Raw genomic sequence first — 21,985 nt, 5'->3', positions numbered from 1 at the left:
AAATGCTTTGCACATTAATAGTGGTGAATATTATTTTGTAAAGCTTTTTGTTTTATATAATTTATATGTGTATATATTTCTCACTATGGGTCATGGTCACAAAAGTGTGAAAAATATTTAGGCTATGGAATGGCTTTGACAGGTCCTACTTTTAGTTGAAATGGCTCCATCCCGCCTAACCATGTTTAACAATAATCTAGTGGAAGGTTTGTTCACTCATGGGATGGATTTTCACATTTGGCAGAGGTACATTTCAGACTTTTCCCTAAACTCTGAGAGCCCCTGCCTGCTTTCCTTGGGTGCTGTGGCTTTGGAGGTGTAGGTTCTGTCTGAGCGGGGGCAGAGGAGACACGCATGTGTCAGGCAACTCAGGAGTGATATGTGTGTGTAGGGGACAGCTAAGCCGCCTCTACCAGGGTGGTGGTAGGAGTGTGTATTTATAGTGTGAACATTGAGAGTGCCCTCTGATGTACCTATTTGAGATGTGTGTTGTGTTCATTATGAGTGTGAGATGGTGTGAATGTATAACTGGGCTTTCAATCTGATGGGATAAGCTGGGGTGGATAAACAAAAAAACGTCCAGAAATAGGGAGCCAGCACAGTTGGATTGGAATCCTGGCTGTGTGCGTGTCACCTGTGTCAGTTCACCTCTCTGAGCACGAGCCACCTCCTCTCTGAGGTGCAGGTAAAGATAGCTCTGACCTCCCTGTGGTGCTGTGGGGACCGGGAGAGATGACAGAGGACAGGTGCTCGGCATGCCGCGGGCAGCAGTCCAGCATTAGTGGGAGCTCAACAGGGTGCCTCTGGGCCCATAGCCGAAGCTGGGGGCCAGGTGAGTGGCAGGAGCTTGCTCAGTGGCCTCTGAAATCCCCCCCAGGTGCACAACGACCCGCAGTGCGGCTCCTTCCCCTACACCTGCTACAGGTCTGTCAGCCTCTTCTTTGCGGGCGAGCAGGAGATCCATCTGGCCAAGGAGGTCACCCGTGGAGGCGTGAGGTAACTCCAGCACCTTCTGCCCTGAGCTCCCCTACTCCCTGGTGTGGGTGGTGGGAGATGGCTGAGCATCTGCCCTTCTCGAGTTGTTTTCTGGGGGCAAACAGAATCTCCACCTCTATGGCAAAAACATACTGGCAGATCAGCTGGGCTTACAGAAAGACGAGTCCCTCATGATTTTCTGGAACTCTCAGGCCCTGTGGGTTTGCAGACAATACATTTTCAGGCAATGAGCGAAGTTTCCCAGATAGCTGTATAGGCATGATTAACAGGTTTTTGCTTCCACAAGTTAAAGGAAATCTTCCTGAATGTATCCTATATAGTTCAAACCTCATCAGAGCAGACTTTGAGCACACTTTCACCCTTTTCTGATGGCATGGGGTCATTTGACTGTCACTTACCTTGTTGGGACCTCAGGGATGACTGAGGGACTATTTAAGGGGTGAAGTCCCAGCTTCCTACATCAAAAGGCTCCAGACTATGGTCCTTTCGGAAATCTTTCTTGCACCTCTTCTTCACTGGACTCTCCTTCCTTGGCTGTCCCCTGCCACTTCATCTTGCTGTTAGGGGGACCCTCCTGCACTGACCCTTCTCCCCTTTCTCATTTCCTGCTTCAGACCTGGAAACGGGGTAGCCAAGCTTTCTGGTGCTGAGTATAGAACTGAAGATCCACAGTGTTTCCCTGTGAATGAAGCCTTGGTAGCTGGCTCTTTTGGTTCTGGCTCTGACTGGTTAGACACTCCTTTTGCTTTCCTCCGGATTTTCATCTGTGTTAATGTTGCTAAATTCCAGATCGGCTAAGAGAGTCTATGCCAGTAAAACAGGGGAGGATATTAAGATTGCTGGAGCCCTGAACTCTTTCCTTCATGTCCTGTTTGTCTTCTCTCTTGGCTTTTTCTTTTTCTCTTCCAACTCCTTTCTTGCTTCCCACCAAAAATATAAGCAAAGTGGATGTCTGTTTATATCGTCACTCCTGTCTAAAAAAATAAACTGGCAATTTCAGTCACTCTAAGATTTATTCCTGCCAGGGAAATTGCAGTTTTATTTTTTAAGTATTATTTTCTGCTTGACTAACTGCCCTTTATTTATTGAAACACCATCAATAAAATATATGTTAATAATTTTTGTATAAAAAGTTACCACTATTAGTGCTCAAAATCCCATGATTGTCTTCACTGTGATTCCAGAGAGCAAGGGAAATTGTACTTGTGAAAAGCAACTTTAAAACTCTGAAAACCAAGGAAACCCCCTTCTGACTGTGGACTTCCAAGCACCCAAGAAGTCAGGGGGAAGGAAAATAGGGACCTTAAAGCCTGTGGTGTCAGTGGCCAGGGGGTGAGGCTGATCCTGTGCACATGGTGGGTCCTGCGGGTAGAGGATGGTGGTCCCCTGGTGAAGGGCCTGGGCTGGTGGAGGTGGTGTGGACGCCCTGAAGCTCTGGGCTGTATCCTGCAGGCTCCAGCTGCCTCACGTGATGGGGAACCTGCGTCTACAGCCGCTTGCTGGCTATGTCCTCGTGCGGCTTCAGTCGGCCTTCACGCTTGCCTGGGATGGCACCTCAGCTGTTTACATTAAAATGAGTCCAGAGTTCCTAGGCTGGACCCATGGGCTGTGTGGGAACAACAATGCCGACCCCCAGGATGACCTGGTGACCAGCTATGGTGAGGCGCAGGCCAGGTGGCCGCCAAAGGGGTTTTGGTCGGGGTGGGGGATAGGCTGGGCTGGGAGGAGTGGGAAGGAACTTGGCACAGAACCCTGGGGTCATGGTATAAAGACCTGGGGGGAGGTCAGAGGCCTCTTCCAACTGTGTTTTAACCACTCTGGACCTCAGTTTCCTCATTTGTGAAATAGATGTAATGAGAATTTCTACTTAGGTTGCGTGAGGATCTAATGGACACTGCCAGGTGGCGCTGGCCCTGCAAGGTGTCTAGGGGATGGAGGGGCTGAGGGGACTGCAGGGTGCAGGGGCCAGAGGGAGCCAGGGAGAAAAAGGCTCCAGCTGGAGAGGCAGGAAGTTAAAGTGAAGAGTTTAGACCAAATCATAGCAACTCTGGCCAGAGAGAAAGTGCCACCTATGAGCAGCCACAACACACTGAACACTTGACCCATAGCGTCTCTTGTAGTCCTAGCGATAAATTCACAAGGGGATGGTTTGCCCTGTTCACACATGGGAACCTCATGCTCAGAGACGCATGGGAGCTTGTTCAGACTCATACGTTCATTCCCTCTCGATGGCATGGTGTTGCTTTTCTGAGTTTAGAGCAGCAGGGAGCCACTTCCTGGAACCTTCAGGGTCTTGAGCATTCTTGACTATGCTTACCAAACAACTCTTTCAGGAGAATGGCTCTGTAGGGAAATGCAGACCGGAATGGTAGCTCATGAGGCTGGTTTTTCAATGCCCTGCCTTTCTCTTGGCATCTCTTCGGCTCCACCTGCCTCCCCTGTGGCCCCCACCTGCGGTCATGTTTGTTCTGCCCTACAGGGAAGCTGACAGATGATGTGGCGGAGTTCGTGCACAGCTGGCAGGAGCAGGCCCCCAACCAGCCTCCAGGTCCCACGACCTCCTCCCTGCCCCGCCCTCCATGCCTGCAGCAGACCCCGGGAACCATGCAGGTGTGGCTCCTGGGCTGACCCCCCAACTCTGGCCCCCTAACCCCACCTAGTGTCTGGCTTAGGTTGGTTTCCTGTATACTTCTTGGAAAGTCACTGGCTGCAGGGGACCAAGGTTGTTGGTGTCCACACCCCTTCCGTCTCCTCTCCATCCTCCTCTTTCTCTCCCCTGGGCCCAAGTTGGGGTGCTGCATGGGACGGGTGAAGTCAGAGGGCCGCGTGTGGCCCTGCCAGCCTCCAGCTCTGGCTCCTGGCCCACACCCCAGGGTGTGTATGACCGCTGTGAGGCACTGCTGCGACCCCCCTTTGACACCTGCCATGCCTACGTCAGCCCTCTGCCCTTCATGGCCAGCTGTACCAGCGATCTCTGCCAGTGAGTGGGGACCCAGGAGCGAGGGTGGTACTGGGCTGTGGGGAGACCTCTCCCAGTAGTGGGCGGGGGCTCAGCACGTGGGCCACTGAGCTTGATGATCCCAGGCAGTAACAGATATGCTTCACAAAGTTCTGAAATGCTTATGTATTTGCATGGGTGGGACAGACTGTCCTCATTCAATCAAAGCCCATAAATGGGGCCTGACCACCCCCGGGTCTCATCAGTCAGGGGCAGTGCTGAGACGAGAGCCCAGATCTTCCGACCTCCAGTCTAGGGGTCTGCCTAGCTGCCTCCCCTGGCTACCTTTCCCAGCTGTAGAGTCTGAGCCCTGGCAGACTCCATTGGGTGCTGGGGGGCTGGCTGCAGGTTGAATCTTATATCCTCGGCTTCCCTGCACAGATCAGCAGGCGATGAAGCCACATGGTGCCGGGCACTGGCAGAGTATGCCCGGGCATGTGCCCAGGCAGGTCGGCCGCTGCAGGGGTGGAGGAACCAGCTCCAGTCATGCAGTAGGTGCAGCCTGATTGTGGGCAGGGAGGGATACAGACAAGCTCTGTCCTGGGGCTGTGGGTGGCATTCCCAGGCCTCAAGTCAATGTCCTGTCCTGCTGAGAACCACAGTGATCAGGAGTGTTAAGCCCTGAGGTTCCATCCCCATGAGACAGATGGGAAAACTGAGGCTCAGAGAGGGAGGGACTGACCTGGGGCCACCAAGTGCAATGAGTGGCTCTTAGGGTCTCCCAGGCTCTCACTAATTTCCTGGTCACCCGGTGCTCCCACTGGGACCAAGAAAGCCCTCCTACCTGCCCCCCACCCCCCGCCCCCAGGGCTTGGGTAGGCCCTGGTTGGGTCCTGGCAGAACTGGGGCCAGAAGGGAGCAGGCAGGCCGTACTATGCTGCCTTCCTTCCAAGCGGTGCTCTGCAAGGAGAAGGCCTTTGTCTACAACGAGTGCGTCGCCTGCTGCCCGGCCTCCTGCCAGCCGCGGGCATCCTGTGTGGACAGCGAGATAGCCTGTGTGGACGGCTGCTACTGCCCTGACGGTATGCTAGTGGTTCAGTGGGTGCCTGGCAGCATTTCTCTGGCCTGGCATAGATGAGCGTGAAGCCAGGGGTCAGAGCATGTCTGTTTGTAGAACGAAGGAAGGAAGGAACAAACAATACATGAATGAGTGAATGAATGGCTTAAGGGAGGTAAGGGTAGGGGCAGAGCCATAGCTCTTGAAGATTCATCAGGATATTTAGTTTCATTGAGACTGAGCTTTTTAAGGTGTGTAGATGGGGACAAGGTATTCAGTCATTCATTTATTCATTTATCACACATGTATTTGTTTAAACTTCCATCTGTGTACTGTTTTTCATGGTGTATAAATCTGCAGCACATCTAATGGTGCAGAGCTTGCTTGGTGAGGATGAGATAAAAAAATATAAAGATACAGTTGTTGACTTTAGGAATCTGAGTCTGGTTGCAGTGATGACACTTACATATATAACTCCAGTCTGAGGCATAATATGGTGAGGACCAGCTCAGGAGTTCAAACAAGAAAAGATACAGAAATTCATTTGTGGGGAGAGATTATCAGGGAAGGCTTCCTGGAGGAGGTGGCCCCTTAGTTGATTCTAGATACAGTGACAGGCTTCTGAGAGATGGAGAGAAGAAGCTAGTCAGCATGCACTTTGTGTGGGGTGAGTCGTTCTCAGAGCAAAGGTCTGGAGGTGGGATTATTTGCTCAAAGGGGACTCAGATCTGACCTGAGCCATGCATTTATACAGGAGAAAGTTTGAAAATGAGCTGGGTGGTGAAAGAGTGTGGATGAGTTGATTTTTATCACAGGCCCTGGAGCGCTATGAAAGGTTTGTAAACAGGAGTGGAGGTGAGTTAAGTAGGCCTTTGCTGTCACCCTAGGGCTGATCTTCGAGGATGGGGGCTGTGTGGCACCGGCTGAGTGTCCCTGTGAGTTCCATGGGACCCTGTACCCGACTGGCTCTGTGGTGAAAGAAGACTGCAATTCTTGGTCTGTGTCTACTGCTGGGGAGGGGAACGGTGACTTCTGGGGCTTTCCATCAGGACTACCCCTCCACCCCTCTAGGAGCCTGATCACCTGGGGCACTCACTCAGCACCTCTGAGTCACAGATCTCATCAGATCCACTCTGTGGGTGGACTCTCCACCACCCATTTTAGAGCTGGGAGGACTGAGGGCTGGGAAGGAGCTCTGCAGCCCTCTAGCATCTATCCTAGCCCTGCAGGGGTGAGTCCCTACTCCCTTGGTCTCTGTGTTTCAGCACATGCACTGCGGGCAGGTGGGTGTGCAGCACGTCTGTCTGCCCAGGTACGTCTGGCCCCACTTGGACTCCACCCCTTCTCTCAGCCCCTCAGCTTTTCGGGCCGGGGAGCTCAGAGGGCCAGGCCTGCAGCTGGGGTGGGGCACTCACTCAGTTCCATTGGCTCCGCCTGCCCCTCTTTGTGTTCTCAGAACTGCTCAGACTGATGAAGGGTTTTGTTCTGCCCTGGCAGGGAGGGTTTTTCATGGGGTCCCTCCTGAGTGTAGGGGGCTTGGACCAAGACTGGCCTCCATGCTCAGGGCCTGGTCTCCAGTTAGAGGGAGAGGAGAGGAGAGCTGCGTCTCCCTTCAGACAGACCTGGGGGGCTTCTTCCCAGTGACCGGGGCTCTCAAAGGGAGGGCCAGGGCTCCAGGCACCCCCGATTCCTGAGGACAGGGTGCCATCTCCTCTGGGTGCTCAGAGCCGCAGGGCAGAGGCACTCCCTGTGGGGCAGCCCCCCTGGTCAGCTGCCTCTCTCTGCCCCTCAGCTGAGTGTTCAGTGACTGGTGACATCCACTTCACGACCTTCGACGGCCGCCGCTACACATTCCCCGCCACGTGTCAGTACATCCTGGCCAAGAGCCGCTCCTCGGGCACATTCACAGTGACGCTGCAGAATGCCCCATGTGGCCTGGTAAGTTTAAGGGCTGGGACCCCAGGCTCCAGCCAGCCAGCTGCCCCTGACTGCCGCCCCCTAGAGAGGCTGGGGCTTTAGGGCACGGCCTCAGGGCCTCCCACAGCCCCACCCTGCTGTCTTTTGTTTCTGGGCAGAGCCAGGGGACAGCAAACTGGGTTCTGGCTCCAGAACATCTGTTGGCTGAGTCACTTCCCTGTCCTGGCTGTTGTTGTTGTTGTTTTTTTTTAATTTATTGAAATACATTTGATTTACAATGTTGTGTTAATTTCTGCTGTACAGCAAAGTGAGTCATTCTTTCTGGTTTTGTTTTCTAAATTTTACTGGAATATAGTTGATATACAATGTTATGATAGGTTCAGGTGTACAGCATACTGATCCAATTATACATATACATATATTCATTCTTTTTCAGATACCTTTCCCATATAGGTTATTACAGATTACTGAGTAGAGTTCCCTGTGCTACACAGTACGTCCTTGTTGGTTAACTATTTTATATGCAGTAGTGTGTGTATATTAATCCCAAGATCCTAATATATCCCTCCTTCTATGCCACATTTCCTCTTGGCTAACCATAAGCTTGTTTTCAAAGTCTGTTTCTGTTTTGTAATTAAGTTCATTTATATAATATTTTAAAAATTAGATTCCACGTATGAGTGATATCATATTTGTCTTTCACTGTCTGACTTCACTTAGAATGATAATCTCTAGGTCCATCCAGTGTTGCTGAAACTTGCATTATTTCATTCTTTTTTATGACTGAGTAATATTCCTTGTATATATGTATTACATCTTCTTTATCCATTCCTCTGTCAGTGGACAGTTATATTGCTTCCTTGTCCTGGCTATTGTAAATAGTGCTGCAATGAACATTGACAGGCTTGTATCTTTTCAAATTATGGTTTTCTCCCAGGTTGTGCCCATGAGTGGGATGGCTGGATCGTATGGTAGTTCTATTTTTAGTTTTTGTAAGGAAACTTCATACTGTTCTCCATAGTGGTTTATCAGTTTACATTCCCACTAACAGTGTAGGAGGGCTCCCTTTTCTTACACCCTCTCCAGCGTTTACTGTTTGTAGACTTAGAGCATTTTTTTTTTTTTTTTTTTAATGTTTGGCTGTGCTGGGTCTTCATTGCTGCATGCACGGGCTTTTTCTCTAGTTGCTGTGAGCAGGGGCTACTCTGTAGTTGTGGTGCACAGGCTTCTCATTGCAGTGGCTTCTCTTGTTGCTGTGCACAGGCCCTAGAACACATGGGCTTCAGTAGTTGCAGTTTCCAGGCTCTAGAGCACAGGCACAATAGTTGTGGGGCATGGGCTCAGTTGCTCTATGCACGTGGGGTCTTCCCGGACCAGGAATCAAACACTTGTCTCCTGCATTGGCAGGCGGATTCTTTACCACTGAGCCACTGGGGAAGCCCTATAATAATATTGTATCAATAGTATTACTATGTGTTATATTATTGTTGTGATTATTTTTACACTATTATTATCATTCGCCAAGATGTCCCTTCCTATCTCTGCAGGCTAAGTCTCGTTAGCACCCTATACCTGTTTTCAGCACTGATCACAATAATTAACCAACTTTGTAATCCCTTATTTAAAATCTGTATCCCTCACGAGTGTGTATTCTTCATGAGGTCAGGGACTATCTCTATCACTTTCATCATGTATGATTGTGTGGAAGGGGAGTATAAATGGACCCAATGTGTACTGCCCATTTCGGGGATGAGACCCTGAGGCCCAGAGAATATTAGCTCATTTCCTGCCTGCTTATGAGTGGAGCTTGATATTCCGCAGGGTGTGACACATGGAAAGAGCTACACAAACACCAATAAAAGGACGAAATTAAATCCTGGGTTGCAGTCAAGTGGGGGAGGCCAGTGTTTCAGAGACTGGACTCTGAGCCATCTGGGGCCCAGCTCTGCTCTGTGTCATGGCCTGAGGGTTGACTACCATTTTTATTTGTAGTATCCTAGTTCTGCCACTAACCTTCTCCAGCCTGGGCCTCTGCCTTCTCATTCCCCAGATCAGAGCATTTGGTTAGAGGACCCCTAATGTCCCTTGGGTCTCTGACACTGTGAGGAGCCTGCCCCTGGCCTCAAACTGTGCTGACATCCCTGCCTTGGAGGGCTCTGTTGGGATCAGCAGGGAGACAGACTAATCCTTCCCATTTGGCCTTCCTCTCTCACTAGAACCAGGACGGAGTCTGTGTCCAGTCAGTGTCAGTGATTCTGCATCAGGACCCTCGGAGGCAGGTGACCTTGACCCAAGCAGGGGATGTTCTTCTGTTTGACCAGTACAAGGTCACCCCACCCTACACAGACGGTATGGCCCTGGTGGACAAGAGCTGGCTGAAAGTTAGCAGCGCAGGCTCTTCTGGCAAAGCACTGATATATGGGCAGGAGCTCACATTCTAGTACTGGGTGAATCAGGCCAGGGGACACCTTGGTCCCAGGAACATGGACTCTGGACTTGTAGAATTGTCTCTGTCCCCACTGAAGTGTGTTTCATGGCAGTATGATGGCTTCTCCTAACTTAAGGATATTAATGGAACTCTCTTCCATCTCCCGGAGAAGGCAATGACACCCCAGTCTAGTACTCTTGCCTGGAAAATCCCATGGGTGGAGGAGCCTGGTAAGCTGCAGTCCATGGGGTCCCTAAGAGTTGGACACAACTGAGCAACTTCAATTTCACTTTTCACTTTCATGCATTGGAGAAGGAAATGGCAACCCACTCCAGGGTTCTTGCCTGGAGAATCCCAGGGACGGGGAGCCTGGTGGGCTGCTGTCTATGGGGTCGCACAGAGTCGGACATGACTGAAGTGACTTAGCAGCAGCAGCTTCCATTTCCACTCTATTATTATCCTTTCTGATTTCACAAGGACTTTGTGATAGCTTGTAGGAACCACAAAATCTAACAAAAATGGCAGAATGATTAAGAAATAAAATAGCATCAAAAAAACTAAAAAGAAAAAATAAAGAGTAAGGGCTCAAGGCTGAGAAGAGTGAAGATACAAGGGGTGTAAAGAGGTTTAAAAACAAAGCAAGTCACAAAAGATGTGAAATTCACTACAACTAAATCTAAATTTTAAAATTACTACAATTGAATCTGAAATCATATTTTCAACTTCCTGGTGGCCACTGTGAAAAAAACAAAACCAAAAACGGGTAGTTACAGAATTCTTTTTTGCTAGAGAAGGAAACATACCAATTGCTTAGGGAGGCAAGAAATTTCTCATCTGGGGCTGCTCCGGTAGCTTATCCCTGGGTCCTGATTTCATCATTGACCAGGATTTCTTCAGAGCTCCCCAAACCAACCCAGAGCTTCACTTCTTTGTGGCAGAGCTTGACTGTGTGTGAAGACTGGGCTGGGTATGGGGTGAGTGTGGGCTATGCAGGTGATGGCGGTGGATGGGGTGATCTTGTCCGAACTTCCTACATCCCTTCTCCTTCTGTGCCTAGACGCCTTTGAGATCCGGAGGCTGTCCTCGGTGTTCCTGCGTGTGAGGACCAATGTGGGTGTGCGGGTGCTCTACGACCGCGAAGGACTGCGGCTCTACCTGCAGGTGGACCAGCGATGGGTGGAGGACACCGTGGGCCTCTGCGGCACCTTCAACGGCAACACGCAGGACGATTTCCTGTATGTGCCCTGGGCCCCGGAACCGGAAGGAGAGGGGGAGGCGGGGCCCTTAAGATATGCACCTGCTGCTAAATCACTTCAGTCGTGTCCGACTCTGTGCGACCCCATAGACAGCAGCCCACCAGGCTCCCCCATCCCTGGGATTCTCCAGGCAAGAACACTGGAGTGGGTTGCCATTTCCTTCTCCAATGCTTGAAAGTGAAAAGTGAAAAGTGAAAGTGAAGTCGCTCAGTCGTGTCCAACTCTTAGCGACCCCATGGACTGCAGCCTACCAGGCTCCTCCACCCATGGGATTTTCCAGGCAAGAGTACTAGAGTGGGGTGCCATTGCCTTCTCCGAAGATATGCACCTGGACACTAATATTTCTCCAGAACCCCCATGGGTTCTCACTGTGCAAAATATGCATCATTGGTTGTTTATTCCTCTACATTTAAATTTGTTTCTTTAGGGCTTCCCTGGTAGCTCAGCTGGTAAAGAATCCACCTGCAATGCAGGAGACTGATTCGATTCCTGGGTCTGGAAGATCCTCTGGAGAAGGGATAGGCTACCCCTCCAGTATTCTTGGGCTTCCCTGGAAGGCACAGTCAATTAAGCCGCCTGCAACGCGGGACACCTGGGTTTGATCCCTGGGTTGGGAAGATCCCCTGGAGAAGGGCAGGGCAACCCACTCCAGTATTCTTGCCTGGAGAATCCCCATGGACAGGGGACATGGACTGCGGGGCTGCAGTCCATGGTGTCGCAAAGAGCCATACAGGACTGAGCGATTAAGCACAGCACGTGTTTCTTTAAGGCAGGAGTTCACAGTCTTTCTTGTGCCAAAGAGTCATCCCAAGAGCTTGTTAAAATGCTGACTCCTCGGCATGAACATAGTTTGGGAACTTGGGAGGGGACAGAAAAAGTCAGACTTTCCAGAAAGGAAAACAAATGATTGATCTTGGTGGCTGGAGGTTCTGGTCAGTCCTTCAAGTTACACGCATTGGGTGATGTAAAAAGAAACGTGAGAGTCTTTCTTCAGCCAGAAATGAGAATTTGTTTGGAAAATCAAGAATACAAAAAACTTGAGAGCTTTTCCATGCAGGTACATTTTAAAATGTAGGATCCTACTCTGCCTTGCCTGGTGGACAGCTCCTTGCCTGGTGTCAGGACACCTGGTCAGAATGAGGGGAGCAGACCATGTTTATTTAGTGTGTGTGCTGCTTGCCATACTCCTAGCCGTGAATCCTGGGTGGAAATGGTGTTCTGTGTAACCTGTGTTCTCAATGTTCTGGAGCAGGAATGTGTATGTGGTGGGCGCCAGGCGGAATTTGCCCCTCACGGACCTATGACCTTTGGCCATTGTACCATCTACACCCAGTTTAGTAACCCTTGGAGACTGATGATATCTAGGAAACTTGAGTATCTCCTGCCCCTTGTTGCCCCTTGTGTGACTATTTCCCACCTGGAGAGAGAGGGAGGGAAAAGGAGTCTGGGGGAACTGTCCATGGAGGAGGGTGAAGGAAGTCCTTACTCCGTGAAGTTTGGTTCTTGGTGTCCCTGTTTCTCTCTTTCTGACATGAAGACCCAAGGGTGGGTAGGGAGTGTGAGCTAGTGTATGGCCTCAAACCCATATGGAGCCTGTTAAATGTGATGCGTATATGTATGCCTGCACATTTGTAATTGTATGTGTTTGAATGTGTCTGCATAGATCTCCTTTTTGTTTGCGTGTCTGTATATATTTGTGCTGTGTGTGTGTGTGTGTGCAGGTGGTATATGTGAACCTGTGAATGTCATATATTTGGGAGGGTACGCATGCATCGGAATATGGGTGCTCATGCTTTATGCTTGCCTCTGTGTGTGTGTGCACACGCATGTGTACATGAGCAGGTGGATGCTTACCTGGGTGTATGCTGTGTGTTCACTTGGGTGTGCATGGGCCAGTGTGTGAATGTGGCTCTACCATGGCTGCAGGTCCCCAGTGGGTGTGCCTGAGAGCACTCCACAGCTTTTTGGCAATTCTTGGAAAACGCTGTCTGCCTGCTCCCCGCTGGTCTCTGGCTCCCGGCTGGACCCCTGCGATGTGCATCTGCAAGCCGGTGAGGTGGTTGGGGTCGGGGTGCAGGTGGGTAGGATTGGTTTGAGAGAGATGAGATGGGAGCCTGGGCATGAGGATGTTGCCCACGTTGGGTAGGAGTGATCAGAAAGGAGGAGCTGTGGGGAGGGGATGGGCCTTCCCTTCTGGTGAGGATCAGGCAGAAGCAAACTTCACGTTCTACCCCGTCACCTGCACACACATCTGTACTGGCTTCCCCATCTCAGGGCAAAAGTCCAGGTCCTCACAGCGGCCCCGCCAGGCCCTGCACTCTCCTCCCATCTCCCTTATCTCACCTCCTCCCCACACCCACCCTCCACCTAGCTCAGCAGCACTGGCCTCCTTGCTTTCTTCTGACCCAGCCTGGTCTGTCTCCTCTCCAGCTCTTTGCACTTGCTGTTCCATTCTTCTGGAATGTTCTTTCTTCATAAACACATGCCTGACTCTCTACCTCTTTCAAGGTTTTAGTCTAACAACATCTTTCCACTGAGGCCTTCCAAACCACTGGGTTTAAAATCACAATTCCCCTCTGCCACCACCTTGCAATCCCCATTTTCCTTCTCAACTTTCTCTCCTTAGATTCTTCACCTTGAATTTACTGTTTGTTTAGGGACGGTCTCCCCAACCCAGAATGTCTGCTACACGAGAGCAGGGACTTTTGCCTGTTTCCTGTTTTGTCCACTCCTGTGACTCCTGACATGAGGAATGCATTGCATGAATGCCTGCACATGTTCACGCACATACATACTGCACATATATACACATACACACATGCACACACACTCCTGTGTACAGTCCCCGCAGCTGTGGGGAGGGAGGGAGAAGCTGGGGCCCAGAGCACCAGGCAAATCAGACCCCTGACCCTCGCCCATTCGTCTGTCTCCAGCCTCCTTTGCCCTGCAGGCCTGCAGCGTGCTCACGGGGGAGCTGTTTGCGCCCTGCTCCGCGTACCTGAGCCCCGTGCCCTACTTTGAGCAGTGCCGCCGAGATGCCTGCCGTTGTGGGCAGCCCTGCCTGTGTGCCACATTGGCTCACTACGCCCACCTGTGTCAGCGCCATGGGCTCCCCGTTGACTTCCGTGCCCGCCTGCCAGGCTGTGGTGAGCACCCCATGCTTGTGTGTCCCATGCTTGTGTGCCCCTGTGAGGGCACTGGAGGAGCCGGAGCTCCAGATCTGAGTTTCCACCTGCCCCCACCCCCTGACTGGCTGTGGGAGACCGCAGGGAGTGGGCTGGTGGCCAGGTAAAGAGAGGGCAGCCCCAAGTCAAGGGCCCTGAGAGGATGCTGGAGGGAGCACAGTTGATCTTCACAGCCCGTGGAAGTGAGAGAGGCAGAGTGTGTGTGTGTATTTACACACCTGTGTACGTGTGTCTATGTGTGAGTGATGGGGTGAGTGCAAGACTATCAGGGGACGACCTCCACTCCCCCCACAAAATCACTACCTAAGAGGAATGCCCTGCAGAGAGAAGGAAATGCCAATGATAGGGTCCAGGCTGAACTTGGGAGATGGGATCTACCTCTGTGGCTTTGCCTTTCTGGGACAGTGGGAGGCAGACTGGGTTCAAATCCCAGCTGTAACCTTGACCTGCTGTGTGACCTTGGGCGACTGTCTTAACTTCTCTGGCTCTTGGTTCTCTTCTTTATGATGGTGACCCCACTCCACAAACTTGTGGGTGTGCGAGGGAGGCAAAGCACGGTCACATTTCTCACTACAGCGCTGTCCTGTGAGGCCACCAAGGAATACAGCCCGTGTGTGGCTCCGTGTGGACAGACCTGCCAGGACCTGGCTGGCCCTGAGGCCTGTGGGGTCGATGGTGGCAGTGACCTCAGAGGGGACGAGTGTGTGGAGGGCTGTGCCTGCCCACCAGACACCTATCTGGACACCCAGGCTGACCTCTGTGTCCCCAGGTGAGGAGGCTGGCTTGAGCTCTGTGTCAGGGGGTAGTGAAGCTGGGGGTCTCCAGAGCATATGAAACTGGGTACCTACCTGGGCCTCTCCTGTGCCTACTTCACCTCAGTCACAGGGCAGGCCTTGGAGGATAAGCTGGGCTTATCGGACACCCTCCCCACTTCCCACCCAGGCCTCTCTCCCCAACTCTGGCTCTTGGGTCCAGTCTGACTTTGCCACAAGACAGGACAACCCCACAGAGCCGAGAGGGTCTCTGCCCTCATCTCCCCTCTCCTTCCACACATCTTGATTGATCTGGTATGTTCCAGGCATTTCTAGACAATTCAGCAACAAGCAAAACAGAATCCTGACTTCACAAGAGCTCATATTCTAGGTGGTGAGACAGATAAAATAAGCAAATAAACAGAAACTTAACGGATCTGGTGGTAACAAGAGCTACATCGCCAAATACAGCTGAGCGAGCCCAGGGAATCCTGGGGAGGGGGGGGTTGCTCTTTTGTCACATGAGGTGAACCTAGGAGGAAGGCCTTTCTGAGGAGTGGCATGTGAGCGGAGATTTGAGGAAGGAGTACTCCAGGCGAAGGGGACTCGGGGAGCACCCTGAGACCTGGCTGTGGGCGTTCTCCATGTGGCTGGAGGGCAGAGTGGAAGGGGCAGTTGGGAGGTGGTGACCTCACAAGATCTCAGGGTTGACTGGCAAGACCCCTGGTCCCCTCCAGGCCTGTTTTTTTTTTTTTTTTTTAATTTGTAAAATGGTATCACATTCAACTGAATGTGGGGACATCAACATGAATGATGGGGGACATATTTGATTCACTCAGAGCCGTTTCTGAGCTGGAGTCCTCGCTTGAGATCCAGATGTGTGCCGTGCCCCCACCCCTTGAGGTTGAGTGTTGTGAGCAAGGGGAGCCTGTGAGGGTTATGTGGGATGGAGGAGGAGTTAGGGAGGGAGAAGATGGTGAGGAACACTGGGGTTGGATGAGTACAGACAACCCGTCCAGCCTTCAACTGCTCTGCTCCAAAGCCTGCACTTGGCTGTAACCAGCTGTTTGAGGTATGGGAGGAGGAAACACAGTCTTTGCCCTCAAATGACCTACAAAGAGGAACCTATGAAAAGGGTCACGTAAGGATCCCCACTTTACAGATCCCCTGTAAGGAAGAGAAAGGGGGGCCTAGCCTGATGTTCAAAATATTTTAACCACCCGTGTGGTATAGGCACTGAGCTTCAGAGCAGATGCTGGGTGTGAAAGCCCCTGGCTGGCTGCAGGGCGGGGTCCCTGTCCTCGGTGGTCCCTGCCCTGACTCCGGACTATCAGAGCAGATGCTGGGATGTGAATGCCCCTGGCTGGCTGCAGGGCGGGGTCCCTGTCCTCGGTGGTCCCTGCCCTGACTCCGGAGTCACCTCACCTTTCTCCGTTCCCGGCTTTTATAGGAACCAGTGCTCCTGCCACTTCCAAGGAATGGATTATCCCCCTGGAGACAGCGATGTCCCAACTCTGGGCCACTGGTGAGCTTTCTAGCGGCATTATTATTCCTGTCTTTAAATGGAAGTTGCTGACTAAAGAAAATGCAGCTGGGTGGGACTTTCCATGAAGTGACAGCCTCCCTCTCTGCGCAGGGAGCGAGAGACAGCAGTGGGATGTCTGTCTGAGCTCCGCAGTGACCTGAGTGCAGTGACTCGGGGTCTCTGGGCCCTGCAGTGACTGGGTGGGCTGACCCCAGTGCTTCTCTCTCTCTCTGCAGCCACTGCAAAGATGGAGTCATGAGCTGTGATGGCGGAGCCCCGGGTAAGGGGGATTGGGAGGGAAGGGGCTCCTTCATGGTGGTGGGATGGGGGATCCGAAGGTTGGGAGCTTGAGGACAGGCCAGGACGAGGAGAGCCTGCCCCAGGTCTCATGCCAAACCACTGTAGTCCTTGTACTCTCGGGAAAGGCTACAGCTTAGAGCGTGGCGTTGTTAGATCCTGTCCCAACCTCAGCTCTACTCTAGAGGCTGTCCCTCCTGCTTGTCAAGGAGATGTCGAGACTGTCTCCCTCAGGGGTGACCAGCTGGGATATCTGGGCAGTCCTGACCTCCCCTGGCTCCTGGATTTCCTCCATCTGAACCATCACGTGTCTGCTGAGGCTGACTCTGTATCCAGCCCATGTGGGATGTGGGGGTCACAGCAGTGAGGAGGATAGGCTGGGTCTTTGAAACCCTCACAGGCAGTGGAAGTTGGGGTGGGGATGCTGGATGACACAGTGGTGGATTGGCCGGTGAGTGTCTTGGATGGGCAGGGAGCTGGAACCCTCAGAGAGGGCCTTGGAGGGCAGAGGATGCTGCTAAGTGTGGAGACCAGCACAGAGAATATCAGAGAGCAATCACATGGCAGGTGGCTAAGAGCAGGGGCCCTAGACTCAGATACCCCAGCTCCACATCCTGCCCAGCCCTCACCACCTGTGCAGCCCTGAGGAGCTCACTTCACCGCTCTGAGCCTTCACTTCCTCTCTTGCTGTATAACCTGGATGCCTGCGTTCTTCCCACGTTTCCTGTGTATCCCTGAAAGTGCTTCTTTTTGTAGTTCCTGTCCTCAGGTTTCTTCTCTTTGGGACTTTTATCTCATCTCCTGTGTCTATCCCTTTCTCTCTGTTCCATCCCAGGCTTGGCATAGAACTCAGCCCCATTTTATTGATCTCCCTAAGAAAGATCACTCGCATGGTATAAGTGTACAAGGCCGACTTGACTGAAGGCTTTGGAGAGAGAGTGGGTATATGTCACAGAAATACAGGTGAACGGGAAGTTGACTTTCCTGCTGTTAAACGTTCCCAGCCACTTTGTCACACTGCGTGGCTGTCCGCTTCCTGGCTCTGCTTCTGGTCCCTCTGGGACGCTTCTTCTTTCTTTATCATGTCTTCTGAAAGCAGAAGTGGCTTCTCTCCATCATATGGGAAAATGGGGGATAGTAATACCTCGCAGAGTTGTGGCAGGTTAAGTAAGAAGATGCAGGTGACGGGCCGGGAGCAGTACCCGTGAAAGGACACACCTGGTGGTGGCACCAGTGGTGGTTGTTCTGTTGTGGCACAACACCCGACTCCAGCCCACAGTCGTGTGCTCCTGGGAACCCGAGGGATGCCTCAGGGGCAGCCAGGGCAGCAGAAAGCCTCAGAGCCCCATCTCTGCCTGTATCCCCCAGATGCAGGTCCCCAGGTCTCCCTGCCCGCCCCACCCTCTGCCTCCCAGGAACCCACCCCAGGCCCAGGTGCTGCAAGCATCCTTCTGAGGGTCCAGGCTCTGGCCAGCATCACCCTCTCCTCTTCCAGCTGCTGCCTGCCCAGCGGGCCAGGTCTTTGTGAACTGCAGCGACCTGCATGCTGACCCTGAGCTGAGCAGAGAGAGGACGTGTGAGCAGCAGCTGCTGAACCTGAGCGTGCCAGCCCGCGGGCCCTGCCTCTCAGGATGCGCCTGTCCTCAGGGGTATGTCTCCGTGTTGCCCTGGGTTTCTATCCCTGAAAGGCTGGCAGAACCAGGGACCACAGGGTGGAGTGAGGGGCAGAGAAAACCGCACACAGTCTTGCAGGGAGGTATTAGCCCAGGGCTGCCCAGGTACAGCATTATAACTAGTGAGGAATCTGAGAAAGAACAGGAGGGTGGGAAGCCAAGCCTGAGTGGTGTCTACCTCCCTCTGCTTTTCACCAATGTGTGGCCTTAGACAAGGAAGGGGCCTCACTCCTCTGAGGCTCAGCTTTTCATCTGAAAAATGGGAATAATAATAATACCTGCTACCTCAAGAAATGGTTGTGAGAATTAAATGAGGTGCTGAAGAGGACACAATGGGTGGGTGCCGAGCCTGCCCTAGAGGTCTCATGGGCTGAAGACCATGAGAGGAAACCCATGTTTAGCTCTTAGCCTTCATCCCTGCAAATTTCTGACCATGTTTAGGGCTCAGGCCTCACCCAGTGGAAGCGGTCTCCCTCCTAGGTGTCTGAGATGCTGCCATCACAGCTGTGATGGGTTACCTGACTTTTATGGGTTGCCTCATGGGTGTTCTGCTTGCCAAGGTGACTGCAAGGGCCCAGCGCCTCACTCTGCCCACTCCTGATGCTGGTCTAGGCTGAGAAGATGGCTGGTTGCCTCGTCTCATGACTTGGCAGCATGGGGCTGCGTCCTTCCACCTGTGCAGAGCTCAGTGCTCAGCTGGGAGTCCCAGGCCAGGCCTGGCAGCCAGAGAAAGTGAGAAGAGGATCAGGGCTTCTAGTGTGCAGAGGGGAGGGAACATTCAGCTGGAGTTTTGCTATTTATAAAACACTTTGGTATAATGATGTCTTTCAATCTCAGAGCATCCTTGGGAGAAAGGAGGGGGAGGATCATTTTTCCAATTTTGCAGATGAGGAATTTGAGGCCAAGGGTTGGATGGAGGGAAGTGGTCTGCCCAAAGATCCATGACCGGAATCCAACTCTGCTTAGTCCAAACCCTACCCTTCGGTTAGAGCATGCTGGCTCTGGGAGGCCTGGGGTCTAGTCCCCTTCACAGAGGTCATGATATAGGTCATGAGCCTGCCCTTTCCCAGACAAAGGCATCCACCAGGGACCCCTGTGAGGTCTGGAGAACTCGCACAGGATCCTAGACCTGAGACTCTGCATTTCTATTAATAACAAGCTCCCACGAGGTGCCAATGTTGCAGGTCTGGGGACCATACGTTGAAGAGCAAGCCTCTAAAGCAATGCCTGACATTAGGGATTAGTTTAACTCAAAAGATCCTGAAACCAGAGTGGGGTTCCCTTTTCAATCCCCAGGCTGTGAAGGGTAGGCTAGGATGTGAAGGTTTCCAAGGGCTGGGTGACCTTTGACAAGTGACATGACCACTTGGGCAACAGTCTTCTTGCCTGTGAGGCCCCACTGCTGTTTGCAGGATTAGTCTGAACGGACAGTACCTGAATCCTCTTCCTCTGCTCCAAGCCTCTCAAAGTTCAATCCATGCCCTGGTGCTGTGCCAAGAGCATCCACAGTCCAGAGGGCTTAGTGTTTGTCACTAGCTATGTGATCTTGGAAAAGTCACTTAATGTTTATGAGCCTGAGTTTGGTCATTCTGTGACTTGAGGGCAGTTAACACCCACCGTGCAGGACTCTAGTGAGATCTGATGAAGACAACAGCTGTGAGGAGCTGCTCGCACTAAGTTCTCCAGAGAACCTTGTCCTCTTCCCCTTGTTAGTGTTGAACCCCTATCAGCTCCTGGCATCTTTGCTGTAGTGACTCATGCTCTGCGCTAAATGCCCTCTGAGGAGTTTCCACACTCCACAGGGGCTTGTCAAAGGGAAATTGCTACAGTCTCAACTGTAAAGGAAGGACAGGCACTTCCTGGCATCGTGGAACATTCTCCTGGGAGCTGGGATAGGGCTCCCAGTGATAAGTAACAACCCCTGCCTGGGCCCCTCTGGGTCCCTGGTCCCCCTGCCACCCTCCTAGTGTTTCGTAGAATCTCTGGGTGTGTGTATTGCTCCTGGGCTCCTGCAGGCATCTGGCGCTCTCTGTGCTGCTCCCAATTCTTCTGCATCTTGATGCTGAGCCAAGGGCTCTGGGGTCACAAGGCAATGTAGCACAGTGGTTAGGAGCATGGACTCTGGAGTCAGGCTTGTGTCCTGATTCCACCTCTTACTGGGTGGGCCAATTAACTTCCCTGAGGTTCAGTTTCCTCATCTGGAAAATGGCACAGAGTAAGCACTCTATGGCACCCCACTCCTGTACTCTTGCCTGGAAAATCCCGTGGATGGAGGAGCCCAGTAGGCTGCAGTCCATGGGGTTGCTCAGAGTCGGACAGGACTGAGCTACTTCACTTTCACTTTTTGCCTTCATGCATTGGAGAAGGAAATGGCAACCCACTCCAGTATTCTTGCCTGGAGAATCCCAGGGACAGGGGAGCCTGGTGGGCTGCCGTCTATGGGGTCGCACAGAGTCGGACACGACTGAAGCGATTTAGCAGCAGCAAGCACTCTATGTGAGTGATAGCACTGTCTTCCTTTACTTGGATTCTATGCATTTGCAAATGCCCCTGAGGAGAGACTCCCTTAGCAGTTAAGGAGAAAGAGCTCCACAAACTGAGGCCCAGAGCTCCTCCCTGCATATTCCTGTCTGTGGTGGGCACACAGAAGGTGCTAAGGATACACGCAGGTCTGCAAAAGCCCAAGAGGGAGCCGTGGATGGTGGGTGGCAAGGAAGGGCCTGAGGGTGAAGATGGAAGGTGATGAGCCGTCCATCACTGGTGTCTGATTCAATTATGGGGAAAGGAAGGACAAGAAACCAGTATTTATCGTGTATCTACCAAGTGCTAGGCAGTGTGCCCAGGTCTATAATTAAATTCTCTTGATGACCTTCGGAGGAAGGTGTTATTATCCCCTTTTTACCTGTGAGAAAAACGGAGACTTAGAAAGGTTAAATGGCCTCAGGTAGAACATAACCACATGCTTTTTTATTTTTTCCTCTAGCAACCACAATGAAATGTTGGTAATGGAGTTAAAAAAAATGTATACATCACCAGGGACAAAGGGAATGAGAATGGGGTGACAGTGGCATGAGATAGGCCAATAGTTTTTGAAGAAGGAACCAGGGTGGCTACGTAGAAACTGACCCTGCAGAGCAGAGGTTGACGCTGATGCTTGTAGAGGGGAAGGCCAAGGAGAAGCAGGCTACCCGGTGTTGGCAGCTTCAGGAACAGGACGCTCCAGGCATCTCAGAAGAGCCGGTGGTGGGAGCAAGACAGTGGGATAAGTGGCAAGTCTGTGTAAGGAGCAGTTAAATGCCCAGATTCCCTTACCCCATCCAGCAGGAGAAAGACAGTAAGAATTTCTAGAAAAGTCAAATCAGAGACTTTGATCCTGGGGACAGAGGCAGGGATGAGATGCAGAGGGACGACAGGGAGATGAGTGAAAGCCAACTGGGGCCCAGCCCACTTCCCCGGCTTGGTTCCTGGGATGGTGACATCAAAGTTTTTGCCTCCCAGGTCAGAAAGGGAAGAGGATTCTAATCCTGAAAATTGGCTGGGCAAAAAAAAAAAAAAAAAAATTCCTCCAGAAACTGACATTTTGGGGCATCCTCAACAAAATGATGACCCCCTGGCTTAAATATGGAGCTTCCAATCAATATATACGTAAAACACACAGATCGTAAGCATATAGTTTGCTGTGCACGTGTGCTTGGTCGCTTCAGTCGTGTCCGACTTTGCGACCCTGTGGACTGCAGCCCTCCAGGCTCCTCCACCCATAGGATTCTCCAGGCAAGAATACCGGAGTGGGTTGCCATTTCCTTCTCCAGGGGATCTTCCCAACCCAGGGATCTAATGCTGCTGCATCTCTTGTGTCTCTTTGCATTGGCAGGCAGGTTCTTTTTTTCTATTTAATATAAATTTATTTATTTTAATTGGAGGCTAATTACTTTACAATATCGTATTGGTTTTGCCATACATC

At 51.9% G+C, this 21,985-nt stretch overlaps 1 protein-coding gene across 1 annotated transcript in view; it reads left to right on the top strand.

The window, feature by feature from the left end:
• The window catches only part of OTOG (otogelin), a 90,202-nt gene that overhangs the window by 6,940 nt on the left and 61,277 nt on the right, over positions 1–21,985 (top strand). Inside the window, exons 7-23 of the mRNA XM_070803223.1 lie at positions 878–996; positions 2,449–2,654; positions 3,476–3,606; positions 3,870–3,976; positions 4,376–4,485; positions 4,888–5,016; positions 5,879–5,987; positions 6,257–6,303; positions 6,784–6,929; positions 9,125–9,257; positions 10,394–10,571; positions 12,519–12,643; positions 13,526–13,738; positions 14,354–14,546; positions 15,980–16,054; positions 16,291–16,334; positions 17,847–18,000. Of these exons, the coding sequence (XP_070659324.1) occupies positions 878–996; positions 2,449–2,654; positions 3,476–3,606; positions 3,870–3,976; positions 4,376–4,485; positions 4,888–5,016; positions 5,879–5,987; positions 6,257–6,303; positions 6,784–6,929; positions 9,125–9,257; positions 10,394–10,571; positions 12,519–12,643; positions 13,526–13,738; positions 14,354–14,546; positions 15,980–16,054; positions 16,291–16,334; positions 17,847–18,000 (2,219 nt within the window). The remainder of the gene's footprint in view (positions 1–877; positions 997–2,448; positions 2,655–3,475; positions 3,607–3,869; positions 3,977–4,375; positions 4,486–4,887; positions 5,017–5,878; positions 5,988–6,256; positions 6,304–6,783; positions 6,930–9,124; positions 9,258–10,393; positions 10,572–12,518; positions 12,644–13,525; positions 13,739–14,353; positions 14,547–15,979; positions 16,055–16,290; positions 16,335–17,846; positions 18,001–21,985) is intronic.

The sequence above is a fragment of the Bos indicus genome, chromosome 15, assembly GCF_029378745.1.
Source record: "Bos indicus isolate NIAB-ARS_2022 breed Sahiwal x Tharparkar chromosome 15, NIAB-ARS_B.indTharparkar_mat_pri_1.0, whole genome shotgun sequence".
Taxonomy (NCBI): Eukaryota; Metazoa; Chordata; class Mammalia; order Artiodactyla; family Bovidae; genus Bos; species Bos indicus.
The sequence above is the reverse complement of the archived record's forward strand: the minus strand, read 5'-3'. Positions and strand labels throughout refer to the sequence as shown.